General features: G+C 39.9%; 1 protein-coding gene across 10 annotated transcripts in view; it reads right to left on the bottom strand.

Annotated features, from left to right (window-relative positions):
- Positions 1-2,844: 2,844 nt before the first annotated feature.
- PIKFYVE (phosphoinositide kinase, FYVE-type zinc finger containing) overlaps positions 2,845-23,783 on the bottom strand; it is an 85,575-nt gene continuing 64,636 nt past the window's right edge. For 5 of the 10 annotated variants that reach the window (XM_087435725.1, XM_087435724.1, XM_087435728.1 and 2 more), the window contains 15 exons: positions 23,406-23,496; positions 20,782-20,842; positions 19,785-19,922; positions 18,886-19,006; positions 16,965-17,060; positions 15,387-15,470; positions 14,401-14,510; positions 12,629-12,793; positions 11,253-11,312; positions 10,416-10,592; positions 9,288-9,391; positions 8,427-8,555; positions 7,063-7,324; positions 6,581-6,655; positions 2,845-6,033 (listed from right to left, as the gene is read on the bottom strand). In XM_087435725.1, coding sequence (XP_087291851.1) covers positions 5,918-6,033; positions 6,581-6,655; positions 7,063-7,324; positions 8,427-8,555; positions 9,288-9,391; positions 10,416-10,592; positions 11,253-11,312; positions 12,629-12,793; positions 14,401-14,510; positions 15,387-15,470; positions 16,965-17,060; positions 18,886-19,006; positions 19,785-19,922; positions 20,782-20,842; positions 23,406-23,496 — 1,789 coding nt within the window. In that variant the 3' untranslated portion in view covers positions 2,845-5,917. The remainder of the gene's footprint in view (positions 6,034-6,580; positions 6,656-7,062; positions 7,325-8,426; positions 8,556-9,287; positions 9,392-10,415; positions 10,593-11,252; positions 11,313-12,628; positions 12,794-14,400; positions 14,511-15,386; positions 15,471-16,964; positions 17,061-18,885; positions 19,007-19,784; positions 19,923-20,781; positions 20,843-23,405; positions 23,497-23,783) is intronic. The other 5 variants (XM_087435726.1, XM_087435730.1, XM_087435734.1 and 2 more) reach the window with 3 other exon arrangements.

Raw genomic sequence — 23,783 nt, 5'->3', positions numbered from 1 at the left:
TGGTGAAAGACATTGAGAGCTTTTCCTCTCAAGTCAAGGAACAAGACAAGTGTGCCCACTCACCAGTTCTACTCACAATAGTATTGCAAGTCCTAGCCAGAGCAATTAGGCAAGAAGAAAAAACAAAAGGCATCCAAATTGAAAAGGAAGAAGTAAAATGATCTCTGTTTGCAAATGACACGATCTTATATGTAAAAACCCTAAAGAGTACACACACAGAAAATGTTAGAACTAATAAATTCAGCAAAGTTGCAAGATACAAAATCAACAAACAAAAATCAGTTGTGAGGGCTGGCCTGGTGGCATAGTGGTTAAGTTTGTGCGCTCTGCTTCGGTGGCCCAGGGTTCGAGGGTTCTAATGCTGGTTGCAGACCGACACATTACTCATCAAGCCATGCTGTGGCGGAGTCCCACATACAAAACAGAGGAAGATGGGCACAGATGGTAGCTCAGGGCCAATCTTCCTCAGCAAAAAAAGAGGAAGATGGGCAACAGATGTTAGCTCATGGCCAGTCTTCCTCACACACACACACACACAATCAGTTGTGTTTCTATAAACTAACAATGAATAAGCTGAAAAGGAAATTAAGAAAATTCCATTTACAATAGCATCAAAAAGAATAAAACACTTAAGAATAAACCTAACCAAAAAGGGAAAGACTTGTACTCTGAAAACTACAAAACACTGCTGAAAAAAATTAAAGGTGGCACAAAAATGGAAAGATATCCTGTGTTTGTGGATTGGAAGACTTAATATTTTTAAGATGTCCATGTTACTCAAAGCAATCCACAGATTCAACACAATCCCTATCAAAATGCCAATGGCATTTTTTTTCAGAAACAGAAAAATTCATCCTAAAACTCATATGGACTCTCAAGGGATCCCAAATAGCCAAAACAATTTTGAAAAAGAAAAAGTTGGAGATCTCACATTCCCTTATTTCAAAACATATTACAAAGCTACAGGAATCAAAAGTGTGGTACTGGCATACAGACACATAGACCAATAGGATAGCCCAGAAATAAACCCTTACTTATATGGCCAAATGATCTTTGATAAGGGTGCCAAGACCACTCAATGAGGAAAGGACAATCTCTTCAACAAATGGTGTCAGGAAAACTCGATATCCACATGCCAAAGAATGACCTTGGACTTGTATTTTATACCACATACAAAAATTAGCTCAAAATAGGATACAAACCTAAACATAAGACCTAAAACTATAAAACTCCTAGAAGAAAACTAGAGAAAAGCTTCAAGACATTGGATTTGACCTGATTTCTTGGATATGACACCACAAGCACAGGCAACAAAAGCAAAAATAAATGGGATTACATCAAACTTAAAAACTCCTGTGCAAAGACAATCAGCAGAGTGAAAAGGCCACCCATGGAATGGGACAGAATATCAGCAAATCACATACCTGACAAGAGTTAATATCCAGAATATATAAAGAACTCCTACAACTCAACAATAAAAAAATCAAGTAGCCCAATTAAAAAACAGCCAAAGGACTTGAATGGATATTTCTCCAAAGAAGACATACAAATGACCAACAAGCATATGAAAAGATGCTCGACATCACTAATCATCAGAGAAATGTAAATCAAAATTACAATGAGATATCACCATACTCACTAGGATGGCTACTATCAAAATAAGTAAATAGTAAGTGGTGGCAAGGATGTATAGAAATTGGGAATCTTGTGCACTGTTGGTGGATTGTAAAATCGTGCAACCGCTAAGGAAAAACAGTATGGAGTTTCCTCAAAATGTTAAAAAACAGCACCACCATATGATCCAGTAATCCCACTTCTCTGTATTTATCCAAAAGAATTTTTAAAAGTATCTTGAAGATATATTTGCCCTCCCATGTTCACAGCAGCATTATTCATAATAGCCAAGAGGTAGAAGCAACCCAAATGTCCACTGATGATGAGTAAAGAAAATGTGGTACACACATAAAATGGAATATCATTCAACCTTAAAAAAGGAAGGAAATGCTACAACATAGAGGAACCTTGAGGACATTACACTGAGTGGCATAAGCTAGTCACAAAAAGACAAATACCATATGATTCCACTTATAATGAAGAACCTAAAGTAGTTAAATTCATGGAAACAGAAAGCAGAATGGTGGTCACCAGGGGCTGGGGGGACGGGGTACAGTTTCAGTTTTGCAAGATAAAAAGGTCTGGAGATGGACTGTGCAATGGGAGTATAGTTAACACTACCAAACCGCACCACTTAAAAATGGTTAAGATGAGGGCTGGCCTGGTGGCATCATGGTTAAGTTCTCACGCTTTGTTTCAGTGGCCCAAGGTTCACAGGCCTGGATCCCGGGCGCAGACCTACGTGCCACTCATCAAGCCATGCTGTGGCAGCGTCCCACATACAAAATAGAGGAAGATAGGCACAGATGTTAGCTCAGGGCCAATATTCCTCACCAAAAAAAAAAAAGGTTAAGATGACAAATTTTATTTTTTACCACAATTTTAAAAATTAGGTTAAAAAAACATAGTTTTGCTAGGCTTTAACCCAGGAATTTTATGAGAAATTAATTTCTGACCCACGAGACTTGTAGGTGAGCAGAACAAAGAACTCTTCCTGCCGAGCACACCCCTGGGTCCAGGTATAACTGGCCGGGTGAGTCCAGGAGCTTCGAGGGGCACCCGCAGCTGGGGTCACAGCTCTGCTGGGCTGGGCAGAGCTTCCCGAGCTTCTGAAAGGGAGAGAGAACACACAGTGGGCAACTCTGGGGGCAGGGCCAGGCCTGCGCTCCAAACTCCATCTCCCCTTGTCGTCAATTTCTCAAGCCAATTCAAAACTAAGTCAAGCTGACCCTCGGTTTATTGTAAGTCTTTATTTACAGTATAAGTCTCCAAAAGGTCAAGGCAGTTTTATCTCTTAAATAACATGTCAACCATATAAAACAGCTGGAACCAAAGTAGGGAAATATATACAATATAATACATTAAGCATCTTCAATACTGTTAATTGAATTTTTCATATTAAATTAGAAGAGGCTATTATGATTTACAATGTCGTTTCTTTAATTAAAATTAAACCTATCGAAAGACAATGTACATTTTTTATAAAACCAGCACAGCAGCATTAATAAAGCTGCTATGATTGTAATTTTTATTTTTCTCTAACACACTGCACCCGCGTTACAAAAACAAAGGAGAAGCATTGCACTAGAAGGTGTGAACACTGTCCGAGTCAGCACGTCAACGCTCGAGGAGAGTGGATGGCCCGAGCCGTTTCACTGTCAGGCTCATTCACAACGGTTTTCATTTGCCAGCGAAGTGAACTTTCTACAGGGAGATGACTTTCCTTGTCAGTTTTGCCCAGCGCTGACGGGTCAAACGCCAGGGAGAAGCTGAGGCCACAAAAACCAACACAACCCTACTATTTAGAAGACCCGGTGAAGGCCAGAGCCGGAAAACTGCTCACTGCTGACCCAGCGAAAACCAGAGTAGGACATCTTGTAGGAAATTTTGAGTATCTATAAATTTTAAATATTCAACAGACTACAGAGGGTCTTGTAACAGCTTACTCCCCTTATTTTTCTTAGGCTTGGGTTAGAAAAAAGTAAATCCTTTTTATTTTTCAGTAAAGTTTTAATGGCATCAAAAAGCTTCACAAGTATAAATAAGATTTTTACCAATGCAACATGTTTACACAGCCTTCTTGTGCTACTATCAATTACTCTTGGGATTCACAATTTTTCTGAGGAAGAAAGTATTAAGATTTCTCCCTCACTGCTAACTTCTCAGTATGAACGCCCTCCGGCCTGGAAACGGAACTGACGAGAGGCAGCAGCGACCCAGCGCCTCCCCGAGCAGCACAGCATGTGACACAGCTACACGGAGGCCCAGCACAGCCCGGCACCGCTCTGCCGCTCCAGACCCACCCAGTTCGCATTTCCCCTTCCTTGTCAGCTTTAAACGCACAGATGCCCTTGCAAGGCAGCAACTCTTGCTGCAGATTATATTATACCCGCATCTTTCTTAGCCACACAATTACCTAAGAGGCAGCAGTACCTTAAAAAATAGTTCTTCGAGTCCTGGGCAAGGAAAACAAAGCCAACAGGACACACCGTTGTCCCGAGCTGTCCCAGCGGAACACTCCAGCCACACATCGTACTGGGACTAAAGCAGAGAAACCAGCACTTACAGTAGGGGACACTCCTTCCACGAGCGTTCAAGACCAGGGGCAGACGTGGGCAGGATACACAAGCCGCAGAGTCTGGGCAGAACACATAAACCGAGAGGCAGAAGAGTGTTTCCTCAAAGCAAGACCCAAACCTCTCGCTCCTGGCACGTGAGCTGATAACGTTGCACGTCTCTCACTCCTGAACAAGCCCTTTACTCGCCTTTGATATCAAAACTAAAATCATCAGTGTTTTGTATGTTTTCAAAAGGCACACCACATGTTTTTCAAAAATGCTTATCATCAGATCAGCCCTAAGCCCTTGGCCAACTTGTTTCCAGTTCAAAACAAACCATGTTTCTAATAAGCACCAAACACCAAACTAACGCTTTCATTCTCCACGGCAAACTTTCCAAAATGTTCCTACTCCGTCTACTAAGAGCCTCTGTAAATGGAATGTATTCAGACTCCTTCTTCTTCTTATGTGAAAGTTACAACAGAAATGAGCAATCACAGGAAGCCTAAAAAGAGTGGAACCCCTAAAACTTGATAAATCCCAAATTATCCCTGTTATGGAACGAAGCCAAGAACAGACTTCCAGGGTTACGGAATCTCCTCAAGGACCGTTTAGTACTTCTGATCTCCTTTTAAACAAAGAAAAACGCGATTCAACAAGAAGTTCCTTACTAAGAATATTGTATCTCAACATCTCTCAATAGTCAGAACTGGCCTAGAAACTGGCACAGAATGTTAGGAAACAGGGATGTCCACATTAGAAACTTCTTAATTTTATAGAAGTGACTTTCATTGCTGGTTATGTTGAAAAAGACACTTTACCTCCACAAATAACAAGCAAGTGCTTCCGTCTCACCCAGTTCTTGGGATCGGGTCTAATTTATTTTTTATATTTAAAAAAAATCCTTCATTAATAATTTTCCCTTTGGGGATTTAGTCATTGTGGACTCACTCACTAATGTTTCCCTGAAAGTGGGGGAAAACCTAGAATATGAGCATGTGCAGATAAGTACAGCTTACACATGAACTGCACACAAGTTGTAAACAAGCTTAAAAAATACCTCCCGAAAAAGGCTCAAGTTAATGGCTGTAGCCTCCTGTCACCACAGAGAAGTAAAGACAGAGCTTGAAAAACATCAAACATACTCGAAAACAGGGCAGATGCAGAACATGGCAGGATCCCCAATTTAAGTCAAATTCCTCAATAAAACAAGAACAGATTGTGTCAATCTGTTTAACTGGCCATTAATAGAGTAATTCAGAATCTTTAAAGGTTTCAGAAATTCTGATAATAGGCAGTATCAAATTGTCACATAAGAAACAGAGAACAGACCCGGCAGCTCTACAAATGCTCTCAACATAAAGCCCGTTTTGCCTGTGATGCAGGACGGTCACAACCTCTGTGACACTGTCTTCTTCATTAGCAATTCCAGCAACGAGTTTTTCACTCTATCTCCTCATCTCTAACCATACATTAGTCTTCAGCCCTTTGAAATCTGTCAGCTTAAGTGCAAAAACGTTCATGCAACTGCCCAGCCTGCGGACAGCTGATCCTTAGGTAGCAGAGTCCAGAGTGCAAAGCCTCGGAGCTTGAACCCTTCAGGGACAGACGGCCCGAGTGCTGCATAACTGAAAGACCTTGGTGTGTGGTGGGGAATGTGATGAAGAAAGAAAATATGTAGCTTGTTTCTGGTCCTTTGTCCCAGCCCCTTCCCTTCACGGTCCATTTCAAAATGTGTGCACGTTTCAGCAGTTCAGACCCAAGCCTGTCCAGTGGTCTGGTACCATCAGGAAATACTTGTCCATTGCTTCACAAAATCGCGTCCTGTACAACTCTGGAGAGACCACAGTTGGCATTTTACCTAAGATTAGGAAAGAGAAAAGGGAGTAGAAAGCTGTTACATAATTGATCGGTTAACTGACTTCAAGACTATGTTCTCTCTTGTAAACTGACACGAAGACACACACACCACAGCCGTCTGAGGAGGGAGGGTGTTCGCTGTGCCACATGACATGGGACAGGTCCTCCCCGGTACAAGTTTCTACTTCAAGAGACAGCTCTTGCCTAGAGATGAGAGATGCATGGGAGCACAGATGGGGCCAGCAGTGCTCCAAGAACTCAGAAGATTCCCAGTGCTGATTAAACACAACCTCTTCTTGAAAACCTCTGGCCTTTTTTTTTTAACTTTTCATTTTGAGACCTTCTAGCATTTTAACATAAATTTAAACCCAATATGTCCCCACCTAAACAATTCCCTTTATTATTTGATAATTTTGGAAATGATGATAAAATCAGAGATAACCACTCGTTTTTTTAGAATTTAAAGAAATTATCCATTTTTTAAATGTTAACTGATAAGGAAGACATGAGAATAGTTTAAAGAGTAAACAAAACAAAACTCTGCTCACCTTGTCCTCCTAAAATTCCTGTTGATTTCACAACCATCTCAAGTTTTTTGTCCCATGTAAATGTTCGAATATAATCTGTTGCAGGGGCAATATTAACAGTAAAGCTATGTTAATAAATACAAGCAAATGATAGTAATCACTATGACTATTACTTCTACAACAGGTAGCCTTTATTGAGTGCTGACAACATGCCAGGTGCGGTCCAAGGGTTTTCCCCGTATTAATTCATTTAATCCTAACAACAATCTCACAGGGCCTCATTTGTAAGTGGCTTTTTGAATACAGATATTTTTGGTAAAGATGATAAAAATGGAAATGAGGGAACAACAGAGGTACTAGAATTTAAAAACTATTATTTTTGAATTTTCAAATGAAAGTTGGTGAAAACATTCAATAAGCTCTTACTGGACCAGACTCAGTGGCATCCTCAATTTTACTCTGGCTTCCATCATAAGCTGAAGTAAGGCGTCTTACTGACTCACCTATAATCCCAACAACCAGCTCATTGCTCATGTCATCTCGCCCAACCAGCAAAGAGTAATCAATGATGAGGTGGCTGGAGAGGAAGTGGGAGTCGCTCCGGATGGAAGCTCTCAGCACGGCTTTGGAATGAGAGCGGATGTACAGAGGGTTGTCTCGGACCATCTTGAGGAGATTTTCATCCAGCAGGACTACATCACAACTCTCTTTCCCAGTATCAGTTTTCACATTTCTATTTCTAAGTGAACCCTTCAAATCAAAAACCTAGCAGAAAGAAAATTCTGTCATTTATGTGACCTGCTACAAATGATTAATTAATGTAATAAAATTAAAAAGGCTGAAAGATTCCTTGAGGCCACTACCATTATGTAGTTTTTAATTTAATTAAAAACTTAATCCTATTACATAAGCCATTAAAGGCATGCACTGTAATTATATAGTACATAAAAAACATGGTGATATAATCACATCATATGAGATTAATACCAGATACCAGTTACTGAAACATTTCAGAAGTACACTAACCCATTTAATCAATTTTAAGAAACATTAACAAGTAACTCCAAAAATATGTTCCTGGATCATAAAGCAGTTTACAAAACACATGCAAATAGTCTTAGGAAACTTAAAGTTTTGAAAGCAAAACTCTGCAATTTCTCATGGTAGAAGCAACATCTATCTCCAGGAACCTGGGGCAGCAGGCAAAGCATTGCACTCAGACATCAGGGGACTTGGCTACAAGACCCAAGTGTCCCACCTGCAGTGTCTTCCAGAGACCGGGGCTAGTCAGTTCTGACTCGTGAGGACACGAGGAGCTGGTGCCAGAGGGTAACCAGTGACAACATTCAGCACACGGCTGAGTTCAGCTGATGTTTCTCAGAGCAAGACATTCCCAGTGAAGAAAGCCTCGCACTGACTTACATTCCAGCACAAGCTCCTTCTCACCACAGACCGGAAACAGTTCAAGGAACAGCACTTTGAAGAGTCCTGTCCTAGAATCTACACCAACCTGTGTTCTGGGAACAGCTGTGTGACTGTCATAAAGTAATTAATTTCTACAGGCCTCAGTTTCCTTATCTTTAAAACTGAGATGGTGGAAGTAGATCTGCCTTCTAATTTTATAATTCTGTATTTCTAGGATATTGGGTATGTTCAAGTTTAGGACCAGTCCACAATATTCCTTTATTCTTTCCTACAGGGTTCAGCAAATCAGAAATTGAGTTTGGCCTATTAACCAAACTCTAATATTTACCATCAAATAAGATGTTATTCCCTGACTATGTCCATGACATTCCTCATGACATTCACGAACCAGAAGTACACAGGCTTCCAGCAGCTAATGCTTTGCAGAGTCCAATACCCTTACCTGTGCCATCTTTCTCCCGTAGAAAAGATTTTCCATGACAAGGAGATCTAACTTCTTCTCAGTGTTGTTCTGAGAATTCTTATAACCAATTCTGTAAACTCCAAGAATTTTGGCCAATGCAGTAGGCCTCTAATCAAGAAAATATGAAAACGAACTCTTATCAAAAAGGATTATTTGTAATTTAACAAATACCTGGATTATCCATGTAATATCCAAACATGATTTTCTATTAAAATGACCAGCCAGAGGACCTTGAAAGACACTCAAACCCTTGAATCTCAGGAGCAAGTAAGGCAGCAATGCCAATAAAAATATTAGATCCTTAACATTCAAACAAGGGATAATCCTTCACAATTTCTCAAATTCATAAATTTTATTATGACATATAATTTCCCCAATAATGTGCAATAAACCATAAATTAAAAAAACAATCCATGTGACTCTTTCACACTCCTACTGGGAGGGTCACTGCTCAGGTACAAGTTGGCAAACCGGGGCCACTGGCTCCCTCTCTTGCTGGGTAAAGGATCTAGACCCTCATTTCTCAAGACACGTTTCCAATTTCTGTCTCAGCAAAATTACCAATGACTAAACGTGCAGCTGTTTTCATCCAGTCTTCACGTTTCTAAGTGACTCTTATACATACTCATTAAGTGCTACTTGCCCAAGCTCTCTCAATTCTTCACGGGCAAAGGCAGGAGAGAGTCTGCAATCACTGCCTTCTGCCACACCTCAACAGTGTAACAGACCCAGTCACGTCCTGCCACATCTCACCATGGAGAAAATTGCCATTACACTAACTCTCAGCATGTGAAAAAGCCCAGTTAACTCTGATTACAGACAGAGATCTGGGATCTCTACCTTTTGTTGGACAGCATTTGTGATATACGTGAAGTAGTGTGGTGCAAAGTCGAGGAAAGACTGGACTTCCAGACGAGGCATCTGCTTCAAAATGAACCTATCATCTGAAAGGCAGAAGTTTCACAGGTTTACTCCAGTCACAATGTGCACTGAGGTAATCTAGAACAAATCATCCCAAAGATCCCAAATGATTTGTGTGCTTCATGTTAAGGGACATTTTCTGAGTCACAGAGAAAATTTTAACCTGTGCACAGTTCTCAAGTGACTGAAAGGCTGGAAGAGCTGCGAGGATTTACACCATCAACAAACCTCTCCCTCGACAGTTCCCCAACTGAGTCACAACCAGAGGGGCTACCTTCTGAAACGACTAAGTAAAATCTTATAAACTCCTTCATTAACAATCCAGTAAGTTACAGTCATGGAACTTCTTATCCAGCAACATCCTTCCTGCTGCATTTCCTCAAATAATCTCGCTTCCAGTAGGTGTGGAGAATGGAATGAGAAATGGTTGCCATCTTCTGGAAACCTCTGTAGGTTAAGATCTTGGCCTTCCTGTTTCTAGGTTAAACATTTCTGTCTTTATTTTTCTCCCATTAGCTCTAAGGTACCCTTCTGAGTTTTCTAGAAGTTCTCTGTTACTATTTACATTTGGAGAACTTGAGACTAGAGCAAGTTCAGTAAGGATCTGATCAACGTCTGTCTCTAATTACACACCATACACGTATATATTCTTTTAAGTATTTTTTGTGTGTGTGTGAGGAAGATCAGCCCTGAGCTACCATCTGCCAATCCTCCTCTTTTTGCTGAGGAAGACTGGCCCTGAGCTAACACCTGTGCCCATCTTCCTCTACTTTATGTGGGACGCCGCCACAGTATGGCCTGACAAGCGGTACACCTATGTGCACCTGGGATCCAAACCCCGGCCGCCAGCAGCGGAGCAGGCGCACTTAACCACTACACCACGGGGCCAGCCCCTTAAGTATTTTTATTACATCCTCTTAAGCATAAAAAAGAAAAACAGAAAACTGTGTTTGCCGACTGACAGTATCATAATTCCTCAGTTCAAGTAATTCACAAATTATCTGAGGAAAAAGACTGCTCAGTCAGCAAACAAGGAATGAGACGTACCTTCCGTCGCGTAAAAGGCAGCTCCGGATTTGCCTCCTCGGGCCTGCCAGGGTGACGAGTGGGAGAGGGAACGGATGAAGTCCTCCTCACTGCTGCCCAGAATCACCTCTCGCATCTTATGAAACTCTCCCGCATAGTAGAGCCGACAGTAAAACTTGGCGTTAGCGTCGGAAAATTCTATAAACACAAGTGTTAAAAAAAAAGCTTTTATGAATTAGAAATATCTTTTCCTTCTTGCCCAGTCCCCATCCCCACCAGATGCAACCGTTTAATTTTCTCCATGATAGTTTTTCATGTTAGGTCTACATACCATTCATCACAATTCTGTGTAAGTGATCTTCAGGGAGGATTAGAGAGCCTCTTATAACCACCCTCACATATTTACAGAAAAACCAAACATAAAATTAGACCCAGTTCTAATTTTATACTGGTTACTGTATTTTCATCATTGTACTTTTACATCTTAAATTTTACTGTCCATGGTATATTCTGGATAAATTTTTGGCACCCATGTGCACACACACAATTCTAGATGTCTTGTCAAGGCTCTGTGGCTCTAGATTATACAGTAAGCAATTATTTAAACATTAGAAATTAAATCAAATTATAATTTATATATTTACAAATGAAATTATAATTTCAATTAAATTTATCTATAAATAATGAATATTTTATAAACTAAATCACAGATTAAATAAACCTCATGTCGCCACATGGACTTAATATTCATTTCAAGAAATAGGATATTTATCTAGTATGAAGCTAGAAGCCTCAAATAACAGTTTTCTCAATTACAGTCCCCGTCCCCAAGCCAAGAAAACTTTACTTCATACTTACGAAGTTCCACATGAGGATTTGTGAGTTGTTTCTTTTGTGTATCTCCTCCATCTACCTCATCTAAAAGGTTTAATATCATTAGTAAAGCCAACATTTTAAATAATTATCAGTTCAGGTTATCTGTTCTCTTTCCCCAATGCAACAATATAAACTAGCATGTCAACTGGTTACCCTCGTCAAGTCTCTCTCAAGCAAGCATTATGTACACAATTAAACTGTGTAAACTATTACAAATAAAAATATATGTACCTTTTGAAAGATCAATTTTTAGATTAAAAAATAGAGAATTCAGGTTGAAGAATAATTTCCTACATGTACGTGATTCCTATGACAGCAGTACACTAACTCAGCTCTGACATCAAGTTTCCATGGCTACCAGTTTTCTGCCCATGTGTGGAACAACGCTTCCCTGATACTCTGAGATGTTTTCTCTCTCATATACTAAGATAGACACGTAATACATAAAATGTACTAGTGTCTACTTCAGAGCTATTTTTTTATATTTGACTGACTTGTCTGGCAAACCTACTGCCAGACCCACTCTAATTATTATAGATTTGAAATACATTTTAACATCCAGAAGAACAAGTCATCCTGTAAGTTTCACATTTCAAAATTATGTTTTTTGAAGCATCAATGGCTTCCAAGGATCACAGCCCAAAAGCAGCCTACAGAATACTAAACAGACATCTTAATTACTAATGAAAACTTATTGTGCAGTTGCTATTTTTTAAGCTACCAATTCATGACCTAACCAGAGGTCACCAGCCCATTCCTGTAAAGGGCAGATGGTGAGTACGTGACCGAGTCACCAGTACTCAACTTGCCAATACACCGAGAAAGCAGCCCGCCAGGAAGCGAACGAAAGGCTGTGCCTGGGCTCCAATGCAGCTTTACATACAAAAACAGTCAGCACAGTTCACCCACTCCTGGTCTAACCCCATACTCAAACACAGTCAGGTAGACACAGTTTTCAAACATCAAAATGAAGGGGGACACCAATAGCCTCCACCTTACAGAGACCAGAAAACAAGGAAACATCTGGGGGGGCACTGGAAAGAAAACATTTGAATATACACCCTGGGTGACAGACGTGTCCCACGTGTGATGCCGAGTCCTTGGTGAACCTCAGAAGACATCGCTTTGGCCACTTTACAGGAATGGAAACTAAAGATTTCTGATTCTACCACACAGGGCGTGGTGGAACGTCATCTGACACCGGGTGGAGCTCCACGCTGCCACCCTGGGGTGTGCAGAGAGAGGGAAGGGCCTGGTTTCAGCAGTAAGAATTCTCTCTTAAGGCTCAAAGGAACAGAGGCAACCACAGTAAGTAAATTGAAGCCTAGGATAAGCGCATTTGGTCTCCTTCAACACACCTGGAGGCTCAGTGCCTTGACTCTCCGTCCCCTCCTTGCCCGGCTGCCCAACCTGGTAGTAAGCACTATCTGCTCCACGTAAGGTCTCTCTCTTCTGGGAAGAGAGGTCAGGGCTTTTCCCTGTTGTCCCTCGGAAGAAGGATAACATTCCAGAAGCCTTTTTGGCTAAAAATAAGAGGTAACATATTAAGTACAGGTCACTGCAGGTGGGAAAATAAAAACGTTCAACTCATTCCTTTGTCAGCAGCAACCATTATATGAGGATAATGAGTATGAGTAACAGTGATAGTTTCATTTGCACAGATTATTATTCCACATGTTTAGGGGTTTTGGGGGCAGTCAAGCACTTATTATGAGAAACATAGAAGAGCGATGCTCAGATAGCTGTATATCAAAATGTGAGACAATATACAGAGAGCCTTTGAAAAATCTTTCCAAAGCAGTCATAATATCTTAAGCAACATGATTATGTTAGGGCTGAGTTCTTATGGTATTACAGTACAGTTAACTAAACTAATACAAACAGCATTATAGGCTACAAGAATTCAGAGTTAAAGGTAATATCTTTATATCATTTGTGTTCCTACATTTTAACAGCAAAATATAAGGTTTCATTTTTAGCATTTTTCAAAAAATAAGTAGTACAGGATGACCAAAAATATTACTAAAGCTTGCTCTAGACTTTTATTCTTAGTTTTGAGCTTCATCATATCATTAATATATAGGATTCTAATCTTGTACATTTACCATTTACAAAATCCACATCAACTGTCAATCATAAAGGGCTTACTTAGGGTAGCAGACACCAAATGGCCTCCTTAATATCCAATCCCACCTCCTTCCTTGCTAACAGAATTCCACTTTTGTTTGGGGCAGCAATGTGCAGAGCCCCAGGGAATAGTCATGATGTGTATCAGCCCACGGGGACACCGCTGCTCACCACTTCCTCAGTCTCCTCTGCACGGAGGGGCAGCTGTGACACTCAGTTCAAACCAATGAAACTGAAGGGAAGCCTCTGCTTTCCTAACAAAAGGGAACAGCTGCGCTTGTACCTCCCTCTTTCTGCCTCAAATGCAGACATTATAAGTGGAACATTTTTGACCATGAATAAAACTCAAGAGAATCATAGAGAAACTATCACATATTGTCATGACAATGCTGAGTAGCTGAACCAATGCCAGCAACTGCCCACCTGCAGACGTTGCTGATTTAGAAAAATAACCGTCATTTGTTTATTAAGCCCCAATAGTCACTTGAGTTTTCTGTTACTGGTAGTGAACATATGCCTGACAAAGTCAAGGAAACCCAAGTTCAAATCCCAGCTCCCCACTACCTGTATAACCCTGAGAAAACTGCTTAATCTAAGTCTTAACTTTCTTTCTGAAAAATGGGGATACGTCAAATAACTCTTATGTGGTTATGGTGGGGATTAAAGGAGATACTGCGGGAAAAGTTCTTTTCACAAATGACAAAAACATGGCTGCTCTAGTTATTAGTTTGTACACTTCACAGTCAAAGCTGCAGCCAGGAAGGCGGGTCCTGCTGCTTCTTGCACAGACCTACGAGCTTCTAGGAGTTTCAAGTTCAACAAACTTAAGGCAAGAATAAAAGAAAAGCAAAATACGTATAAAAGAGGATATATCAAAAATTTAAAATCCATATTATATTTCAAAGACCAGAAGTAATAAATCCGTGCCGGATGGCATTTCTTATTTAATGTGTCTTCTTCTCCAAACCACAGTTACAAACACAACTAGTAACTCCTCCTGCACCTGTGCTCTTACTTGGCTGTGGCTCAGCCTCTGCCGCGCGGTTTGGACAGCCTCCACTGAACTCAGGTAACCTCACAGGACTGCCACTCTTCGGTCTGCTGTCGAAGGTACTGAAATGAAACGCAAAGCAAAGTTAGTCCTACACTACTCCAACAGAAAATAGCAAGTACTTCATCCTACATTAACCTACTCCCCACCGCCCCCACAGTACCAGAAATCTAATTCATAATTTACATAAACACCAGTTAGGACATGGAAGAAAAAGTCTGGAAATGTCTACTGGACTTAGGAAGAAGAGCAGAATATTAGAACTATAAAAGTGTACAGAAAAATACGTGAAAGCACAGGCTGTTACAGTATTTTTCCAAAGTCCATTAGAGCAATATTAGCACCTCTAAGTCAAACAATTACAGAAAATACCAATTTCATATTTCTCATGCTAGTCACCATGATAATATATAATTCAGAGCAAATTTTATCAGGTTCGTAAAGTTGGAAAACCTAGGTCAGTCAGAATGAAAATAATTAGCCTATGACAATTTCTGTCTAAACATGTAAAATACTGCACATACTAAAAGAATTGGTTTTGGGGGTTTGGTTTTGTTTTTTAACTATTAGGATCTTTAATTATTATGAAAAGTTCACAAGTACTTTAAATTACAAAGTCAAGCAGTAGTTTACTAATTTCACAAGTTACTGTTATTTATATGAAAAGAATAAAGAGAATTAAAAATCTTGAAAGCTGAAATCTGCAACATACATTGAACTTCTATGGCAAGGATCAGAAAACTGTATGCTAAGGGGCTGTTCCAGGCCTTCTGCTATACTTGAGTTTTGTTCTACCAATTCTTGACTAGATATGAATGTCACTGTGTGTACCCCAGAAACATTCATGTGATGACATGCTATAACATAACTGATGTATGAGCATTTAGAAAATGATGACATAGCTACATTAAAACAGATTGTACACAATTATGGATCACCTATTTATCGGAAGCCCTTCTTCAGCACTGTTCCGCAGAGTTGCTTTGGACAATTCCTCTAAGGCATTTCGGTATTCTTTACAACTTAGGGTAGAAATGGGTTGGAAAATATTAAACAGTAAGCTCTTCTTTTAAAATAAATTTCATGCTTTAGAATAAGCTTTGCATTAGAAAAACACAATCATTTTAAGTGTCCATAATTAAACAAAAACATTTGAGTTAACTAACAAAAGTTATCACGTAGAAGCTTCACGAAGAGGATCAATGTCTTCACAGAGAATAATACAAAACACGACCCACACGCCAACCAGTGTCAATATCCTAAACAAGACTGACGTACTAACATTTAGAGCAAATACCTGTTTAGGATGAGCAGCTAGTACAAGTGTATGAAACTTCAGGGTGTACCATGATAGAGAGGAAAGGAACTGGAGAGTGCTTTTCTACTTAAAGGTACTGAATTTTAAGAAAAAAAATTTTATGTTGCATTGTTCAAAAAAATCCAACTCTTGGACTAGTAGAGGGAGCTGATTTAGATCAACCAGATGTCAGGGAACAAGAGAAGCATCTTAGAGTCCAAGATATTGAAAAAGGTGACCTTAATTACAACACTTGCTTCCTAATAGTACAAAATACATTCTCGAGCTGGTTGACTTTCTTATCTATCAATGTAGTACGACTAAGCAATAAAGCAAGAAGCAAATACTATCTTCATAAAGGCCAAAAGGCAAAGATAAAAAATTTATCATATGGAATCTTCTAAAGGAAAAAAATTCCTCATTATCCAAACAGTAAACTCTAAGTGCCATAAATGCTGAGGCACAGAAATCTATCTTGTTTACCAGTGTAGACCCGATACCTAGTATATACCACATAGTGTAGACATTCGCATATTTTGAATAAGTGAACTCCTTATAACAAATATATAAATAGAAAAATTACAATTTAAATGTCTTCCAATAGAAAAAACATATTTTAAAAAATGAAATATCTTAGATTCTACTTAAACGAAGTTCTACCACTGCCAAGATACTATTGAGATTAAAAAGCTTTGTTCTTTTAGACATAATATATGAATATTTTTAAAAAGGGAGTCTTCTTTAGGACACGTGATAACCGTGGGCATGTAAATGGGCTAAGGCATAGGAACAGCATTACTCTGAGTAAGGAAACGACCTGCTGTGTGTGGGAAGCAGGAAAGAAGTGAATGAAGAGCACAGAAAAGATAATCAGATGATATAAGGCAGACATGCTGCAAGTATTACGTCAGTACGTAAGTCGAAGGAAGGGATACATATGATAATACAGAGAATGGTTAGAGGACATAAGGATTATAAATAACTTGCCTAGTCAATTTAGTTATTAGGAGCTTGCTTAAGAACCATCCTGTAATTGTTTGGGTAAAGAGTACATCTTCAGATACAAAGAGAATAAGCTATCATGCCCAAATAATACACACTTTTACTTCTATGTAATCATTTTGCTCTACTCTACATGACAGACCTTAACTGTAAGGCGATTCATAGATACACGTAGAATATCGACAGAACCACAGGTGACAAGGCCCACGAGCCATACCTGAGAGCGAAAGCGATGATGGAGCTGGGCTCCTTCTCACAGACGGCAATGGGCACCCGCTCGTGTTCGCACATCAAGTAGTGTTTGTCTGGATCACTGCTCAAAAGTTTAAATACATAAATGAGAACAAAATTAGCAGAAAATCACATATATAAACCATTAACACATTAGAAGAAAATCTCAGGACAATCTTAAGTTAACTAAATACTGCACAATTATAAGAATATAATTAAGTTGGTTACTAGACTTGCCATAGTGATCATTTCGTAACGCACATAAACATCAAATCACTATGCTGTACACCAGAAACTAATATAATATCGTACATCAACTATACTTCAATCAAAAAAAAGGAATTAAGTAAGCCAAAATGTATGCATTTCTTGAACCAAACAGCAAAGGAAAATTTATCAGCAGAAAGTTTCTGAAGGCAATTGAAAATTACCAGAATTAGTGTTCAAATCAGAGGGTTCTGGAATAGTCACTCCAGACAAAGCTTTCTATACCGCAAGACTTTGGGCCATATTCGCCTCCAAAAGCATTTACAATGAACAGCAGAAGTGTAAGATTTTGTTCTACTATAAGCATGAAAGAAAAGTCTTCTGGAAATTGTGGAAATGTACCAACAATAAATAATGCAGCCGCTCTCCTATTATCCATGGAAACTCAGCGGTGTGACTCCACTTTAACCCCAATCTTGCTCCCTTGACTTCCACCCTAAATCCCCAAGGAAAGCATTCATTCACTCAGGTAACAGCTATTTACTGAGCACCTAAGGTGCCAGAGACACAACAAGGAAAACCACTACTAAGCACCTGACAGGTGCAAGACGTCAACACGAAGCCAAGGAAACAGGCCCCTGGGCGAGCTCACAGGGCACTCTACAAATCAGTACGCTCGCCTTCTGTGACGAGTGCCATGGGGGACCATGAGCACAGAGCACAAAGCTCCAACGTGGGTGGGGCGGGGCGCTCGGGAGGGGCTAACCGAGTTCTCCCAAGAAAGCATGCACAGGAGCTGATGACTAAGAAGAGAGGGAGGGCAAGTGCAAAGGCCTTAAAACAGGTGGGACCATAACCCCGCCAAAAAACAAAGATACTCGAGTCTGAGGCAGAGAAAACAGGGACCTCGCACGCACTGCTTCCACAGCAGGCTGGAGCCTCGCGCTGGGAGTCTTTGCGTCTCCTCCTACACTGCGAGGGCTGTGAGCTCTGAGAGCAGTGCCTTTCCTTATTAACTTTGTTTTACGTCCCGGGGCACCAGAGCTGGCAGTCAGTAAGTTTAAATATTGATTGAATAAATAACACATAAGTCAGTTAAGAACAAAGTCCTTATCAGCAAAGGTCCACCTGTGGATACACTTGTGCCACTGTAACAAGAGCGGCATCTGACGGCAAACAGGTCAACCAGCGGAAGCAAAACAAACTCTCCCAGCCAGCCTCCGCCCGCCCACTCTGAGCGAGCCCAGTACAAACAGGATTACTTGAACACTTGTAACTCACCACCACTACTAGAAAAGCACCATGTCCCAGTTGGCTACTGGGACAGTCCCATCATCCTCATATACGACCACAATATGTTTTTACGATGGATTATGAGATCAAGAGATGGAGCAGTATGTCTTCAAGCATATACACATAAACAATTATTTCAGAAACAGTCATCTTAAGCATTAAGCAACATTAGTTACTGCTTTTTTCATCCACTCATCTACCATATAATAATGTTTACATGTTCTACAAACTACATTATACCAAAAGACATTTCTTTTACTATAATGAAGTGTAATTTAGGATTGAAAAATACATATATACAGTTAAATAAACATATTTAAATATGTAGAGAGTAAATCTACTAAGAGAGATTTTAAAATTAAGTGGAAAAAAACCACCCAACAGCCACTGTCTTTTATAATACTTACAAAGGAAATGGAATAGGGTTATAGCTATTTCCTGGAAGCAGATTTGCAAAGATAGCCTTCATGGTTGATTTTTCCTTCACCTGGCTGTCTGTGGATCCCAGCAAATGTCCATCAAACACATCTAGGATGAAAAATATTCTACTTATACGTTAATATTCAGAAGGAGTAAAAAAAGTCTAAAGAGTCAGCTTTCTTTCTTTTCCTTTTTGGAACACGGAAACATGCACTCCACAATTACCAATTGCGGCTCTGATCCAGGTATAATGACTATTACAGGCTGAAACAGGAAGCAACAGTGAAGCGTACACAGCACTGACTCCAAGGGCTCATGTTCTCACACAAACATCCTGGAATTGAGACCACCTTAGAATCCACAGTTTCTTACCATCGCAGGGGCCTGCGGCAGCATGACATAATCGCTGCCTAGGCACGCACGAACAGCATGTTGCCAGTTCAACCCAATTACGTGCACTGTGGTATTACATTTGAGTTTAACTGCAATTTAAAAGTTATTTTTAAAGTTTACACTACTGTTAAGTGGTTACTGCTTAAACAGAAAGCAAGGAAAGAGAGAAGCAAGGCATAAATTTGCTATTAGTGAACAAATATTTGTTATTGGAGAAATGGTCGCAATTTCCCTTATCTTTTTACAAGGCAATGATCATGTGCTTTACGGGGCTTAAGAAAGTAATATCCCCAGAAAGTAGATGAAGCTGAATAGCATTCTGTTACTCAGATATTTACACGTCAACTAGTGCAACCCAAGAAGCGACATGTAAACAGCTGTATCTGAAAGCGCACTTGCCGCAAGTATATCACACTTAGAACCCCAAGGTGTGAGAGTGCGCACAGGCCCCTCTCTCCTGGAGGAACAGCAGCGATAGCGACAGGAACCGCACCTTCGGAACTGCTGGCTGCATCTGGCTCGGGGGGCCCTCCCCCTGCCGGCTCCGGCAGGACTTCAGGGGGACTGGGCAACTGGAGATGGGCGGAAGAGGTGGAGCCCTGGCTGGAGACGGCCGTTAAGAAGCGGTCCTCTAGAGAAAAACAAACTTCAGTGAGTCATTTAAAACCATTAAGTCCATTTCTACCGAGCAAGGAATGTTTTTAAAATGCCAACTCATATTTCTACTTCACAAAGCAAAGAATTTCAGCTTCTCCAAAATTACTGAGGCCATTTTAGCACTTATTTTAGAATGGATACAGAAATTCAGACAGGTTAGATGACTGGATCACAACCAGGTCAGAGACAGCTCAGAGACTGCAGCCCAGTCTGACTTCTTCCAATATTCTGTGCACGAGACCATAATGCCTACCTGATATTAGCCCATTCAACTTTAACAGGGAATGAAATTATGACACTATTGGAAAAAAATCACATGCTTCTTCTCAGGGGAAAATTTACCTAATTATAATAGAAAAATGCCAAGAATTATGGGTTGAGCTCTTGTTCTACAAAGATAGTCTAAGTAAATTTCCCTACAAATTTCTAGGATGGCACCAAGTTATTCAATGAAATACTGTGGAAGACAGCTTAAGTCTAGAAAAGATTTTAGTGACAAAAAATTTAAATTAAACTTCGTAAGATTTTTTGCAGTGAAAACTGGGAGTTGACTTTGGAACAACCAAAAGAGAAATTCCATCTCCCTTTTTCTGTTTTGTTCTTCCCCTCACAGCAGCCTTCTCTATTTACTATTTCTACATCCTAACTTACCTTCCTGCAATACACCTTATGATAATCTTAAATGACAGTGCTACAAATGCTCTACAGGTAGGGAAAAAAGTCTATGAACAACTGCACCCAAAAATATTCTCAAAATTAGCAGTTAAAAACAACTTATAGACTAAGAAATGTCTTTATATCCATGGCAGTGATCACCAGACTCAAGGACCAACCTTTTTCTCCATTTTGAAGTCCTGGAGAAACATTCCGCGGAGATGCATCCATTGCACTTATCTGTACAGAATTAAACACTTTGTTCTTAAGGAAACATTAAAATCACATTTAAAAAATTTCTTAACCCAGCGAATCTTAAACTTTTTGGTCTCAGGACCCCTTCAACTTCTTAATAATTATTAAAACACTCAGCTTTTGTTTATGTGGGGTCTACCTTTCAATTTTTACCTTATTAAAAATTAAAACTGACAAAGTTTTAGAATATGCATTTATTAATTCATTTAAAAATAACAATAAACCCATTACATATGAACATAACATTTTTTAATTAAAAAAACAGCTATTTTCAAAAAAAATTGCTAAGAGTGGCACTGTTTTACACCTTTACAAATACTTTAATGTCTAGCTTAATAGAAGATGGCTGGATTCATCTCTCGCTTCTGCAGTTAACCTGCTGAGCTACACTACTACGATTGAACTATATGAAGAAAATCTAGCCTCACACCGACATGTAGTTGGAGAGGGAAACTTGCAGAACCCTTGAAAGGGTCTTGGACCCCCAGGGTCTCTGAATCACACTGAGAATATTGATCTAAACAGTAGGCTGACTTAGCATTAGAGCATCTAGGAACCACATATGATTATCCATTAGGTCTGGTAACCTTCTGTTATCCATGGGACCTTCTCAAGTCCCATTATCCACAGATAAGGTACAATTAGAATGACCCTAAGCCCTGTGTACAACTTGATCACAAAGTCATTTCTCAGATCACCACTTACAACATTCTCAGATTTGCTCACATACCAGAGAGACCTCCCCGCCCACCCAGATAAAAGAACCCACCACCCCGCTTCCCTCGCAATACTCTCCATTGCCCTTATTTTTTTCCTCAAGCCTTTTTCCCCACTTATTTTTTAAATGTTTAGTAGTCCACTTATTTATTGTCAGTCTCCTCCTCATTAGACAAATGTTCCACGGGGACGCTGACTATGGCCTCTGTTCACACGTGGACACCTGGTACCCAGAACAGACCCCAAAGCACTCAAGAACTAGTTATCAAATGGACGAACAGAAAGGTAGTGCTACAGATCTTCAAATCGACTTTCAACCTTTCAAGAAGATGCTCATCTGTTGAATGGTTCTATGCCTACATACTACAACTAAAGGTCTTACCAACTAGCCTTGAAGTGTCTTCAGTGGGCAACTAGAAAGGCCACTAGCAGTCTGTGCCAGCCACGAGCAGCCCAGACTACTCGACAAACACTAACACACAAATCCTCCTCAGTAGTCCGTATTCTTACTCTCACCTAAACTTTAAGTGATTCCTACACAGTTGTTTATGAGACAAAGAGGAAGAATTCATTTACATATTACAAAATAACACAAGATCTAAGGCACCTGGATCCATCATTCCATGAAAATGACCTCTATAGCATCTACATGACACTATACACTTGACAAAAAGAAAATATTCTCTCAAAAGCCCTCATGATATCAGAATATTAAGCCCTTATACTGACAGCAATTCATCTGAAATATGGTTAGCATGGTGGGCAGAATTCTAAGACAGCCCCCAAGAATCCTGCCCCTGGTAGACACACACGCCTCCCAGTTATTCAATCAAACACTAATCTAGATACTGCTATGAAGGGATTTTGAGAGGTATTTAAGGTCCCCAATCCACTAACCTTAAACAAGGAGATTATCCAGGTAGGCCTGACCTAATCACACCAGACCTTCAAACCTGTGTCTAGAGGTCAGAGAGAATTCAGAAATGGGAAGCAGGAGAAGGATTCGACACACTGTTTTCGGCTTTGAAGATGGAAGGGGCCACATGACAAGGAATGCAGGCAGCCTCCACGAGTTGAGAATCGCCTCTAGTCAACTGCCAGCAACAAACGGGGGACCTCGGTCCTACAACCACTAGGAACCAAATTCTGCCAACAACCCAGACGAGCCTGGAAGGCACCCTGAGCCTCAGATAACAGCCCTGACCACATTTCAGCTGTGAGACTGCACAGAGAACCCAGTTACCCCACGCCAGACCCCCGACCCACCGTGAGATAATAAATTTGTGTTTTAGGCCACTAAGTTTGTGGTAATTTGTTACACAAAAAGAGAAAACTAACACAGTTAGGAAAGACTAATTAAATCAATGTGTAGAAATAACCCAGTGCAGACCCCTTAACGAAAGCTTCTCAGGACCTTGTGGCACAATGGTAGCACGTCTGACTCCAAGAAAAGCTTCTCACTTAAGCATAGAGATAAAGAACACCCAAAACCGCATAGTAAAATAAACTAGGACTCTATTCTACACTCGAAGTGTCCACAACTTCTTCTCTACAGCACCTATTGCCACCATGACGCAACCCTCACTGACACTAGTGCACAGGAGCTTCTGATAAATGTTTCAAATAAATGACTTATAACATTTTACTTCCGGCTAAGATAAAAAATTAATCCAGGTTATGTCTCCTTGAAACTTCACAACTTCAAAGTGAAAAACCCTGTTTAAGATTATTAATAAACTATGAATTAAACTACCACTTCTGATGTCATAAATGAAATTAATTACAATACTTATATCAAAGAAATCCCAAAGACAAAACTACATTTTATTACCTTGCTTTCTTCCCCTTGCCTCAGTCTCCCAGGACTTGGAGGAACTGAAGGCCGCTTTCTACCCTTTTCCTGCTGGAAAAGGTCCTGCAACCTACAGTTAAAGTAAAAAAAAGAAAAAATATATACGGTTTGTTTCTAATATCCTGAATAGCATTTACAACTTTTCTGCTTACAGCTTTGAAACCACAATAATTAGATTTTCCTATTTCAATTGCAATAGATTTTAAAGTTGTAAATAATTAAGACTAAGTTTTTTGTCTTATTTCTAATCAACCAATCAAGAACTATTACTGTTATGACTACAGTTATAAAAGAATAGCAAGTTATCAAAAGAGACAGCATAACATAATGCGAAAAACGTGGCTTTAGAGACAACAG

Source organism: Ceratotherium simum, chromosome 9, assembly GCF_057802395.1.
Source record: "Ceratotherium simum simum isolate JZ-2026a chromosome 9, ASM5780239v1, whole genome shotgun sequence".
Lineage (NCBI taxonomy): Eukaryota > Metazoa > Chordata > Mammalia > Perissodactyla > Rhinocerotidae > Ceratotherium > Ceratotherium simum.
This window is presented reverse-complemented; position numbering and strand designations above follow the sequence as displayed.